Genomic DNA, 14,101 nt, shown 5'->3' with positions numbered 1-14,101 from the left:
GACACCATTGCAGCATCTGTCAGAGAGGCCCCATGAGCTCCTTCCTTGGGAAGTGGCTGCTCACTGTCAAGAGCAGCTCTGCTCCTGCTGCTGCAAGGCTTTCAGGAGCCTGTGCAGGGGCTGCAGAAGTTCAGAGTTCAGTGGGTACAGCTGGAAGAGAAAGGAATGCAGTGATCCAGTCTCCAGCTGGATCAGATGTATTACAGACAACTGCATTTGTCTGTACTGATGGTACACCACAAGCTTTTGGGAAAAGGAAAGGTGATGCTGCAGCCTTTCTCTGAGTCTCATCCTGCTGAGCTTGGTCCCTCCCAGTTTCTTTAATCACATGAAACCCAGATGTCTCACACAAAACCCTTTCTGTTTCTCTCCCATTCTGTTGAGTCTGTTTGTACCAAGAACCCTTTCATTCTTTTTCTCGATGTTCATTTTCCACTAAATGTTATTTTTCTGTGTATCTGGAGTACCTAGTGAATTAATTAATTTACATTAAAATGGATACACAGGGTGTTTGCTGCAAGAAACAGTCCCCAGACCAACACATGGCAGACAACTCCCCCACTGCCAGAGGGTTGCAAGGCAATGATTTAGTAGGCATTGCTCTAGAACAGGCTGCCTGTTGGCTCACACAGGTGTGTTCTTCTATTAATTATGGTAGCACAGCCAAACGAGTACGTGACCACTCCGTTCCTCAGTGATCCTGCCCAAGGAATGCAGCCGGAGCAGGATGTCAGCCATGGGGTACAAAATTGGTCATAACACCCATCACTTCTGGAGGGGTAAGAGAAATGGGACTGAAAATCCTTTATTTATTAATGAATGAATATATAAATATATCAATTTATTAATATAAACATATTAATTCAAAAATATAAGATAAATTAATCCTTAATTTATTTTAATTTATTGATATCAATTTAATAATTTTTTAAATCACTATAAAATAAAATAGTCCTTAATTTATTTTATAGGACTGAAAATCCATACTTTATTTTATATCCTTATTTTATTTTATAGATTTTTATATATATAATTTATTTAAATATATTTTTTTAATACTGAAAGGAACAGTATCAAGAGATGAGATAAAACACCAAGGTGTTAAGGAATTAATGATACATGAAACTATCTTTTTGCTCTCTAAGTGATCCTGTAAAGGGCATCAAACAAAGGTTGGGAGAGAAACAACTGGAAAGCTGCAAAAATAGAGCAGTTAGGGAGAGGGGGAAAAGCCCCCCAGAATGTCACTAGCTATCTTTGCTAAATCCCCACACCCAAGTGTCTAATGGCCAGGGTCACAATGCCAGTCTCCTTTGAGCCACACTTTGCTGTCTGCAGCTGAGCAAGCCAACATTTACTGGGATTCTTTTCTTGCCAGTGGAAAATACCTGGAAACAGGGAAGTTGTGCGTATTGCCTAGAGAATCCTCTGGTGTTTCAGCATTTCCCACTTTGTGCCCACCAGGCACACGTTCCACATGCAGCAGGACTGTCAGAGCAGTGTGTGTGCATCTAAAAATTCTTCATGTATTCCACCTTTGGGGGAGCAGCCACCATTTCTTGATGCATGTAAACCTGATTTAATAGAGCAAATGTGTTATTAATGCTGCCCATGTGTGTGGTGTGGTCCAACCCTGGCATCCCAGGACTGCAGGCATGGTCCTGAATTCAGGACTTCCCTGTCTGACACAGGGGGAATATTTGGCAGGCTGCTGCAGTCAGCCAAATAAGCCTCACAATAATTCTGTTACAGAATTCTATTTTATAGTAACGGGAAGAAAAATAATAGGCCCACAGGTCAGGTGAAGTACAGTCAGACACCCCAAATTTTCCCCTGATATGTACTTAACACAAGAAATAGCAGATATATAGCAGCTGTAAGAGTCACTTGCTAATAATTAAGTATTTATGATTTCATCTCCTTGCCAATTGTAAAATGCAGACTGAAGGAGGCAAAACATATTAATCTGATGCACAGAGGTTTTGTTTGGAAAAATAAAATCTCTCTTTACAAAACCTGCACAGCCATCTAAAATACTGTTTACTTCCCTCTACAGTTCTGTTTAATATGTATTTGGGACTAGAACATACCATTTAAATGCTGACTCTCAAGTGGAATATTCTTCTCCCTGTTCCGTGTGGAAAACAGAAAATTTTGCACAGAATCAAAAAATGAAAGAAGGTCACGACATTCTAGAGGGCTTTTTTATGGTTTATGAAACCCTTCATTAAACTTTTAGAAGCCAAAACCCTGAATGGCTTTGGGAGAAAGCAAAAACCTCAGAGTGCTTCTGGGGAACATCACCTGTAATTTATTCACTTTGAATGCTTTTTATGGAGCAGCTCAAGACAGATGCATGACATGATTCCAACATCCACAAACCCAAGGCATTAAGTAATTGAATCCATAACCAGGAGCTGGTAAATGGGGAGTCTTATGAGTTATTCTGTAAGTGTGACATGGAGAACAGCTTGCTTCACAATCATTATTTTACTGTAGTGCAGAAATCACATAATGAGGGCTTCATGCTATTAGGATCCTAAGCCTTGATTGTTAGAACATTTCAGTCATATTAAAAAAATGATATATTGGAAGCAGATAGGAAGAAAAACAGTAATTGGAGGCTCAGCAGTGGGTTAAAGCCACAATTTATTTACCATTTCCCTTGCATTAGATGAAACATTAACAGGATTATTAATAAAGATTCTGTATTGGGTTTGTCACATAGCAGCAATGTGTCATCCCATTCTGCTGCCAGAAGCATGTCAGTATAGTTTTCTTAAGGCTGCAGAGAAATCTTCTCTAGTCTAAAATTAATGAAATATGTTAATTTTTATAGCTGCTTGAATTAGTACATGACCTTTAAAACAGAGAGGCAAAAACCATACATCCATCTGATGATATTGATTTCTTGGTTACACAAGGTGCATGCATTAAGGAAATTGAATTACAAATTAAAATTCAGCACTACTTTATTAAAAATCAGGTGTTGATGAAAAGTGATTCTCTTTACAAGATGCTCTTCTAATTTCCATTGCAGTTGCTGTCACCAACTGTAGACATTAATCCCCAGAAAGGCTGGGTTTAATTTTGGTCATGCAGTTATAATTCAGAATTTTTCCATGGTTTTTTGCATTACTTTGCCATTTATTTGGGAGTACCTGATTCTCTGATCTATGACATTAAAAAAAAAAAAACCAAAAAAAACAACAACAACAAAAAAAACTGTCCTCCAGCTGTTGCTCAGGTGCCCAGAACAATCTCAGAAATTTGAAGGGGGAAAGTGCACCAAGGGGTAGCTTTGACCTCTGCAAATGAGAGCAAGTTATGGTAGCAGAACACTTCTCATCAATTCTCTTTGCCAACTGAGCTTCAAAGAGAGTTCACTATTTCAGGATAAAGGAAAATAAAAATATTCCTCTTAAGAATATCTCAAGTGGAATCACTCAGATTTTGCTGTGGCAATTTCTCGAGGTTGGTACTTCATGGTTTTTATTTTTAAATTCCTGACATGAAATAATTATAGGAAGTATTCATTTTAGTAGTTCATAGAGCAACTGGAAGACAATTTCATAAATAAATAATGTGTATATGACAATTAAGTATATAAAATCTCCTATAATTTTAAGATATTCCTAGTTCATTTGGCTCAAATGAAAAATGTACTATGAACAGCTTTTTATTTGTTACTTTTATGTATTTTTGAATATATAAACACCTTTTTTTAAAATAAGTAATATACATTAGGTCAGTCTCAGAACACTAACTTTAAACACAAACCCAGCTGCTGCTGATTAGATGAAAAGTGAGAAAAAAATAAACAGGAGAACTTTGATCTCAGGTTAGGGAGGAGATGGGAGCAGCTTGCTTTGAAATTATTATTTTACTGCAGAGTAGAAATGGCATAATGAGAACTCCACACTGCCAGGAGCTGTAACCCTTGATGGCTGGAATACAGCTGTCACATTAAAAGTGACACACTGCCAGCAGAGTGGCACTGCTGCAGCAATCACAGACCTCACATCTGCGCTGCACTTGCCCAAATCAGGAGCTTCTTACTGCAAGTCTACGCCGAGGTTAATGAAATTATTTAATATGCTTTATTGCAGCAGGGTTGCTCAAGTCAGTCAATGGAAAGGTACATTAAAACTTATTATTGTGATTGACAATAGAAAAAAATTGAAAAGCCAGAACTTATTGTTCTAACAAACTGTCCTGCAGAACCCATTGCATGGAACAACAGGTAGCTTAGCCAATTGTTCAGCTGTATCTATGTACTTTAAAGAGAAATGCTTAAATTAAACCAAAGAAAACACTTTTCATCAGGACACTGATTAGGAAAATCAAGCTTCTGCACATCTTCAATGCAGATCATATATCTACATGAGCTCCACATTTCTTTATGAAATCCTGTTCCTGTGAGGGTGAGCCAGGTGATCTTCACTGTGTTTCAGTTTTATTTCTTTATTATCCCCCTCCAAATAACAGCCAGCAGAAGTGGTACCTGCAAGCCTGGAACTACAAACAGGACTGTAGCTACCAACAGAAAGAACAACTGGCTGCAGACTGAGCTGTTCTGGTTCAAAACAAAATAAGAGCAAATCCTTTAAAAAAATAAGAGTAACATTCTTTCACTGCTGGTAGTATCTACTCAACAAAACCCTGCCTTATGTAGGAACTTCCACATTTCAGAAAGAGAAATAATGTGCTGAAATTCTACCAACAACTATTTCCTTACTGTGAATATCTTCATTATCATGAGTGTAACAACTTTCAGCACTTGGATATGCTTGTGTGTCTTGAAGGTGGTACAATCTTGAGCTTTGGGAATAAATACCCTATAGTGAAAACCCAGTCAGAACTCATTTGAAGTCTTTCTTGTCACTCCCAAAACTTCAAGACACCAAGCAAAATCCTCATTACACAATTTAAAATTATCGAAGAAGTTTCTTGACACTTCAAATATTACAGAAAATCCTAGAGCAAGTCAGATTACATTGGATTAAACAGAGAAACCTTTGAAGAGTCTCCACTGGGTAGAGAGCACCTTCACATCAGTAATTCCTTCCATTTGATTGTTTGGTGATTTGGGTTGGGTTTTTGTTTTGCTTTGGTGTTTTTCCTTTGGGAGGTGAGGAGGTGGTCCCCTCTTTCCCAAGGAAAGGAAGAATTTCACTGCTGGGATTTAACCCCAGCCAGCAGCAAAGCTCCACACAAGGGGCACCACTTCCCCCCCCCAGGGTGGGACCAGGGGGACAATTGGAAAATAAAAGAGAAAATCCACAATGGAGATAAAGAGAGTTTAACAGGTGAAGCAAAAGCTGCCCAGACAGGCAAAGCAAAGCAAGAATTCATTCCCTGCTTTCCATGGGCTGGTGCTGAGCACCCCCATCACACACAGGGGGATTGGGAAGGCAAAACTCATCACAGCCATTTTTCCCCACCTTTCCCCTGCCCCTCAGATTTACCTGACCCTTGGTCACTGGGGGTCAGCTGTGTTCCCTCCTAAATGCTGGTGCAGAACTTGGGAACAGAAAAGGCTTTGACTTTGTGTAAGCCCTGCCCAGCAGTAACAAAATCATCCCTGTATTTCAACATTGATTGCAGCACAAATGCCAAACACCCTCACACTGGCTACTGTGAAGAACATGGTCTGAATGCCACCAAAAGTCCTAATATTCACTAATTAGCACTTGGTGGCAGGAGAAAAGGATGAGTTATTAGGAAGGTTCTGAAGGAGCTCAACAGAGGCAAGTTAGAAGCAAACAGCGATAAGGAGAATAAGGAATGTCACAGGTCAAGGTCAAGGAGAGGTCTGTGTTGTTGGGGACTCCTGGTTTTGGGACTGGACAGGAGCACAAGGAAAGGAAAACAAACTGGGCACTGCCACGGGCAGAACGTTACCTGAGCTCTGGGTCACCTGCTGCTTTGTGTTTGTGGTTTGGTTCATTGGTTTGGGGACTTTTTGCTCATTTGTTTAGCTTTGCTTTTTTAAACCTTTTTTTAAAACCTTTGTATAAACTATTTAAAATATGAGAAGGACATGGAAGCCTGTCTAGAGTGAGTATTCTGGTTTTACCACGAGCCCTGGCTAGAGGCAGTGGATGATGTGATGCACCCTCACACCTGCCAGACGCTGTCTGGAGGGGGGATAGAGAAACAGGGAAAAAAATTTTAAAAGAGAAATGCTCCCTGTATCACATTGACAACCTTGAGCAATCACAAACCATGAGTCAGACTCAAAAGTACCATAATTTTAGTCTAATAAATCTGCGAGTTGAAGTAACAAAATGACAAATCTGATTAATTTTTTAATGTTTTGAGAGGGCCTTTAGATCCTATTTTGCTGGCAACTCATTTCATTCCCCAAGTGACATTACCATAAGAAGAGGCAGAGGAAAATCACCTCATAAAAGCATGAATAGAAATGCTGCCTTTGCCAGTGACCTGCAATATTTTGAGTTCCCCTATTGAGGAATACAGCAGATTATGACTTGGCTTTACAGCTTTATTAAACTCCACGAGCACTGATTGGCATGAAATCATTTACAGGAGCAGCAGCATTAGGGATTTAAGTGTTAAAACCCCACAGACGTTCTCCAGTTGAAGCTCTGCTGCCCTGTTCCCCACACACCAAGGGAGAGTGCAGATACCTCTGGTACCAATTCCTCTCCTCCTGCCAGCAAAAAAACCACCAGGCTTCATGGAAGGAAAAGGAGAAATGCAGCTGACCTTGCAGCTACACACCTCTGTGGCTGGCAAGAGGGATAGGAAGAGCTAACACTGAAAATATCACAAACCTGGTGAGGCAAAAGGTCATTTACTGAATGTAAGTGGGGAGTTTGAATAGGTCTCTATGACAGAGCTCAAAGCCCAGGGGAGTTCAGGGGATTCACTAAAAAGAAGATTGGACTGGTGCACCTGGGCAAACAGTTCAGAAGGAGATGCCCTAGAACTGCTTTAAGAAATACAGAGCTGATTTCTGCCCTGTGCCATTTTTTTCCCCAAATTGAACAGTTAATTGAACCAAAAGCTAATAGTTATCATTTGCATAGGTAGAACCAGATATGGAAGACAGCTTTCCCACTCTTTGGAATGGTAGCAGGCAACAGCAAGCTTCTTAGTGTACAGTTCAGTACAATTGAAAAACTCCCTTTTACAACAGTGTCCTGATTTTCTAGACAAATATATTTATTTCAAATATATATTTAATATTTGAATTATATTTATTTCTATTTCTAGACAAATATATTTATTTCTTTGCACATACTTATCTAGGATAGTACTTACTATGTGCAAAGCATCTCAAGCCTCATGTCATTTCTCTGTCTGTCTCACTACAGTTTGGCACTAGCTCAGAGAACCACTGAATAATTTAAACCACCAACACCTATTAAGATGAAGGAAGAATTTCTGTAGTTCTTGTGCTGTCATAACATGAACATACCAACACACAGTGGAAAAAATATACATCCTTGGGTGTAACTACATTAATTTTCAAATAATTTGGGCTTTAAACTTTAGCAGGTACAGAAAAAAGAGAAAGCTTCATGAAATGAGGAAGTTCACCTCAACTGTGAATCCAGCCATTGTGATTTTAATGGATATGAAGTGATTTCTATAAGTACAGGCTTAGCTCACTGAGCAGTTTCATATTTGCAAGCTTCATTAAATACATACACTTACAATTTCCAATTGCAGTGAAAACAGAGATAATTTCAACACCACCCTTTTTGAAATAGCTCATCTTATAGCATCAAATTGTGTCATGCATTGCCAAACAAAAATAGTGCTATCCGTCTTTATTTGACAATGCTGGCAGAACAAAGCTCAGAGCACAAAGCTGCTGAGAGGCCTGCAGCTATTTATGGGGAAGGATGGCAGTCATGGAAGTTTTTCAGAGATTCTTTGAAATCTGACAAAGGGAATTAAGGTTAAACTCCATGTAAGAGAGAGTATTTTTTATAGTTTCTGTTCCTATTGCTTTATTTTTCCTATATTGAAGGTAGAGGTTATCTGGGCAACAAGATTTAACAAAGATAGAAAAAAAATAGATGTATTTCCAATGTTCTGTTATTAGGCCTTACCAAAGAATTTAATAAGTTGAATTTTTCTATTAAAGCAATTGAAAATTTAATTAGTTTCTTAATTTATTACTTCACAAGACTTGAATTATAAAACAATAACGTAAGCTGCACTCTAATTGCCTGAGTATGTCTGAAGATGACAGCGTGTTTAGGCTTTCACTTGAGCATCTAATCTAAATATTTTAACAAATAGCACAAAAAACACTGCAGTTGTTCAAAGAGACATTGCAGAACTACTCATTTTTTGGTGACAAATAAAACCATTCTATTACAGCATTATGTTTACTGGTATATTCCACATTGTGATGGGGAATTTCTTTGCTTAATATTAACACTGTTCTGTGGCCCCCTTGAGAGCTTGTTAAGAAAGATTATTCCCACTAAACCAATAACCTGAAACAAGGCTGAGCTGCTGGTACCATGGAAGTTTAGGGGCTGAGGCAGGTCTGGAGGGCAAGGGGTGAGCTCAGCCCTCCCTGTCTCTATGTGAAAAACGCCAATCGCTTGTTTTTAAAATTTTAAAAGTTTAATAGTAATAAAATGGTTATAAAAATAGCAATATAATATATTATATATAATATATATTATATTATATCATTTATATAATATTAGAGTTATAATAATTTGGACAATTTGGATTAGGACAGTATGAGACAATAAGAACAAAGAGTTAGGGACAGTCCAGGGCAGCACAAGCCCAAAAAAGGACCCACATTAACAGAGGATTAACCCTTAAAAACAATAACCTGTTGCATATTCATACACCTCATACATGATGCATAAATTCCATTCAAACACAGGATTCTGTCAGGTCAGTGTCAGCTTCTTCCTCTGAATCCTAAGGGTGTCTTCAGAGCTGAGCAAGGCAGGAAGAAGTTCGTTTCTCCTGATAATGGAGCAATAAATTCTCTTTCTCTGAAAGATTTAGGTGTCCTGTGACTGCTATCTCAGTGTGAGTCCTTTCTTTTAAAAAAAAAGTATCACATAAGTATCAATACTTTTTTTAAAAAGTATTTACATAGCATAGTTTCTACTTTAACATTTTGTCATAACCTAAAACTGTATTTAACACACTACTTAAGAGAATTAATACAGCATAACTTTCTAACACAACACATATAATATTCATTTTAATATTTGCAAAAAGCCAATCATAAAATACACATTTATCACATATGGGAATGTGCCCCTTGTTGACAGTGTGACAAAACTATCCTTTGTCCCCTCAAAAAGGAAAGAAGCCCAGAAGTTTCTCTTTGATTTAGTGAAAAGACATCTCATAGGCCTGGGGGACTTCACCTCAAATTTAAGGATAGCTAATTGGACAGAAGCCAAAAAGTCCCCCCTGAGCAGTTTACTAGAAAAAGAAGAGAACAAAGAAACCAATCACTTTGTGTTTTACCAGGAGCAAGGACCTCCTGCACCTAGCTCGGCTTTTCTCTGTTTGTTATTTTGCCTTTTATTAAACCTTTTTGTTTCCAACACTGCCACAGAAGCCATCCTGCTGATTTTATGCCTCCAAAGGTAGCTGAGCTATCTTGGGTGTGTTATAGACCTCCAAGAGCTTATGAGACCTGGCTCGAGAAGGCAACTATTACTCCTGTCCTCAGCCCCCAGCTCCTTTTTGGGTTTGTTGTTGTTGAAATGGCTCCCCAGGAATTAAAAAGTCTTTTTTTCTCAGCACCATGCTCGAAGAAGTCGGGGTTACTCGGCTTTGGTTTTTAAGGTTTTTGTTTGTTTGTTTGTTTTAATCGAATACATTTTATTTTGGACTTGCTGAGGTCTGTTTAGCAGGTCAGGTTGAGGCACATTGACACCCTCAGGGTGGTCTTAGCTTTTTATACTAAAAATTACATGTACTTTATTTACAATAATTTTCCAATACCTATCACCTATGTTAGACAGTCTGTCTCTACTCTAAACCAATCCAGAAGTGCCACCATCACAGCAGAAGATGGAGGGCAAGAACAAGAAGGAGAAGAAGGACAGGACACACCCAGATTCCTCCATCTTGCCTCTTGAACCTCCATTCTAAATCCCCAAAATTCTACATTTTCACCCTGTGATAAATTCACCATCATTCTATTCAAACCCTTGTGGCTTTTAGATCTTCACACAAAGCTGGTAATTGGTTCCAAGGGCTAAATCAAAGGCACAGGTGTTTGTGACTCCATGCCAAGGTCTCTGAGCCCCTTGCCAGGGTCTCGAGTCCTCCAGGGCAGCCAGAGGAATGTCCTGGGTTCCAACACCCCCTGTCCTCAGCCCTCCCTGTCCTCAGCCCTCCCTGGGCTCAGCTGGCTCAGATCTCATCCAGCTCCTCCCCAGCACAGAAGGCACAAAGGATATTTTTTACATGAAACTCAGCACTTTAAATGTATCTCCCACTATCCCAAACTAAAGTTTTCCAATCAGGTAACATTCAAAAAATATTTATATCTAACAGTTTTATGGTCTTGCTTGATGGTTTAGTAATATTATTAGCTGCAAAACTTTTACAGTCATAGGAGTTGACATGTTAGCTTATTTTTTTAATTGCCCGTACTGCTTTATTCACACAAGGAAAATTAAAACACTTCATATTGCAGTAATAGACTGAGTGGGTGGATTGCTTGATTTGGGGTTTTTTAAACATATTGATACTTCTGAAAGTCATAAAAAAATATATTACAGAAAATACCATTATAAGAGAAACTGAATATTCATAAAATGAGAACAGCTTAAATTAATCTGGTGTTTTCATTTAATGAAAACTGCCAGCTTGAATCAAAATCCTGTTTTCACCTGGACCCACACTGAAATTAAAGTAGTACAGTTTTTTTTTTTATTTTGTCCTTTGGAAGAGAGCTTTGTAGTTTAATTACCTGTACATCTGCACTTGTCACCTGGAATAACATCATCCATAAATTTGGATTGTTATTATGCCTGTCTGCCAGTCTTCCCATCAGGTGGTGGTAAGTTGGGGCAGACCCAAAGTAAGAGTTCAAGTAAATTCCAGTCCAGTTTCAGGTACTTACAAAACATCTGTTAACTCTCACAATGAGATGTTCTCTCTCCAATAGGACAATTGGAGAGCTTTTTTAAAGGTCCCAGCCCCATGTGGCAAAGAGGAGCAGATTCCTGGAATTTCTGGTTGCTGTGAGGTGCACATCACTTTTTCACTGTCCTGGCTGTGTTATCACACCACTTATTGCAAGAATACAAAAATCTCCCTGCAAGGGAGCTCAGTGACACGTGGCAGCTCCTCCCTGAGGAAACAATCCACTATTCCAGAACTTTACAGGCTGTGTTGGTGGAGCTAAGTGATCTGGAAGGCTCTGAGGGACTGAAATGTCCCAGCCAATGGCACAAACCACTGCCACTGGCAAAAGCAGCAGGGCTTTGGTGGCCATGGGGGCTTTGGTGGCCACAGGGGCCTTCATGGCCACGGGGATTTGGTGGCCTCGGGGGATTTGGTGGCCATGGGAGCTTTGGTGGCCTCAGGGGCTTTGGTGGCCACAGGGGCTTTGTTGGCCACGGGCCCAGGGCAGGGGGTGAACACCCAGCCCTGGAGGGGCCAGGCTGGGAGCCAGGGAGGGCAAGAGGCTGATCAAAAGCAGATGCTGCCAGGTGGCTCAGGCTTTGCAGCAGGGCAATGCCCTCCCTTGCACCAGTGGCTCAGCTTGGAAACTCCCCTGGGGAAGGCCTGGGATGCTCACACAGAGGGCTTGAGGTTTTCATCCCTCCACATGGGCCACACCTGGCTCAGCTGCTGGGAGAGGCAGGGCCTTGTCCTACAAGGGGCTAAAAACCATCAGAGCCCCCCAAAGTGCCCCAGGATCCACAGTGTGACACAGACAGTGTAAAACTCCCCCCCAGGGAGGTGCCTGGGCATTCACCCCAACCTGACCCTGTATTAACCCGGGAAATTTGTGTTTTAAAGATTTGGCCACTTTCAGCACCACTTCAATGACTGCACATTGAAATTACAACAGTCAAACTTTGTCACTGGATCCACAGATGGTGACTTTTCTACTCTTCTCCTTTCTGTCTCTTTCTTTCTCTGTCTCTTTTCCTAACTTCTTCTTCTTCTCAGAATATATTGCAAACCAGACTAGAAATTCCAGTCAATGCCTTAGTGAGTGCCTTGCTGTGCCTGGATACGTTCAAGTTGGCTAAGTTTGAGTTGACTAAGTTTGATTTTGCTAAGTTTGAGTTTGAAAAGTACCTTATTTATTCTACCTTAATGTCCTAAACTTGGCAAGCAGAAGTTTGTTAGTGTACCTCCTGGGAATTTTGTAAAAGTTTCAAAGTAAATCAGACAACCTTCCCATTTACCCATTGAGAAGATCAGAGCTGTGAATGAGTAATTGATATCTAACATGGCTTAACTTACTACTGAGACAAGAAAAGGGTTTCTATCATTCAACATGCTGCTTTTTTTTTTTTTTTAACAGGGCAACTTCTGTTTTTTGCAGTCAGGCTCAGAGTTTGAGGAAGGTGAGGAAAAGAAGGAAGGATGCCATTTATGAGCATCAGTATTCAAACTGTCTTCCCTGGCATGCTCCTTTCTCCTCCCTCTAAAGACATAGAGGAAGAACATGAATAGCAGTAGTTGCAGGGTCTAACAGTGCCATTTGTCACTGCCAAGATTCATCAGTGATACAGGATTACAACAGGGAGCAACTGAAAGGTTAAGGATTTATCTAGAACATCTGAAATGGATATTAAACAGAGATTAACAGCAAAGTGATTAATGAAAATTAATGTTTTCTGTCTTAGCTACTGTAATACTGAAAGCAAGAAAACTTGTTTCCTTTCCAGGAGCCATCACTGACCTCTTCACTTGCTAGCAACACTTAGAGTAGGTACATAGGTTAAACATTTTGTATTTTGACTTTACTGTGCAGAAATTTAGACAAGACAATAAATGTGTTCTCAGGACTGGAGTGCTGTAAGCACAGAGGCAATGACTTCTGGAGATGAGTGTGAGAAACAAGTTTTAGTGTCTAAATGTCGTTCACTGCCTGCTGACACTGAGACCCTCTGAGCAATAAAAAATTTCATAAAAGCTCATAAAGGCAGTTTTATTGGTTCTGTAGAGCCACGATCAGGATTTTCCTTTCAATACCTATCTGGTGCCATGCTTTTTAAAAGAGTTACAGGCTTGCAAAGTTACAGGAGGTATTTAAAAGGCATGGAGTCAAGGAGGTGCTGGGCAGTGCTGGGTTAATGGCCGGGCTCAGTGATTGCAGAGTATTTCCAGGTGGGGTCTATGGACAAATCACAAACAGGACAGGACTGCTGGGGAACGTGCCTTGAGCTGTTTTATTTTCCAGCATCAGCCTCATTACATGGTCATGACAATGGGAAGATGCCAGCAGCTCACATCCCTGGTAGCAGACCAAGAACTCAGTGTTACAACTCACTTTATAAGTTTTTTGACCAATCACACAAAGCAAAACCACATTGACAGTAGTTCCATCCAACCACTATAAGCACAGGTACCTTTGGCTAAAACAATGCTTGCTTACTTAGAATACAATACCTGCTTGTGAGCCTTAAAACACAATGCACAGAGCTCCATTATTAAGCTTAGAACTTCCCAATATCTCACTAGATGAACTTTTCTGTAGCTTAGGGAGTTATTCTAGACAAGTGTTAATACACAGACCATTGTTCTATCTGTCCTTACTTTTCTACTCCTTATATAATTTTTCTGCTGGCCAATCTCATGGCTACTCCTTAGCTCTAATCACAGTTCTGCTGTCTCTGAGGCCTGCCTTTTGCAGCTTTCCCAAAACCCTCTGATTTTAGGGATTCCCACAGCAGAGGATGTTTCCAATAAAAATGATTCTTGTAAAGATCACTGGAAAGCTGATGGGCCATGAGCAGAAGGGCTGTGAGCCAGGCACAGCCTGACAGAGCCTGGCACAGCCTGACACACACAGCCTGACACACACACAGCCTGACACAGCCTGGCACACACAGCCTGGCACAGCCTGACACACACAGACCCGGACACACAGACCCTGGCA

General features: G+C 40.2%; 1 protein-coding gene across 4 annotated transcripts in view; it reads left to right on the top strand.

The window, feature by feature from the left end:
• Positions 1–14,101, top strand: part of CHST8 (carbohydrate sulfotransferase 8) — a 162,339-nt gene that overhangs the window by 126,511 nt on the left and 21,727 nt on the right. Inside the window, exon 1 of one of the 4 annotated variants that reach the window (XM_031063190.1) lies at positions 666–779. The exons of the other annotated variants lie outside the window; for them this stretch is intronic. Within the exon in view, the coding sequence (XP_030919050.1) occupies positions 728–779 (52 nt within the window). The 5' untranslated portion in view covers positions 666–727. Of the gene's footprint in view, positions 1–665; positions 780–14,101 lie in introns of those variants that run through there. 4 annotated transcript variants of the gene reach the window in all.

Source organism: Geospiza fortis, unplaced genomic scaffold (assembly GCF_000277835.1).
Source record: "Geospiza fortis unplaced genomic scaffold, GeoFor_1.0 scaffold383, whole genome shotgun sequence".
NCBI lineage: Eukaryota > Metazoa > Chordata > Aves > Passeriformes > Thraupidae > Geospiza > Geospiza fortis.
The sequence above is the reverse complement of the archived record's forward strand: the minus strand, read 5'-3'. Positions and strand labels throughout refer to the sequence as shown.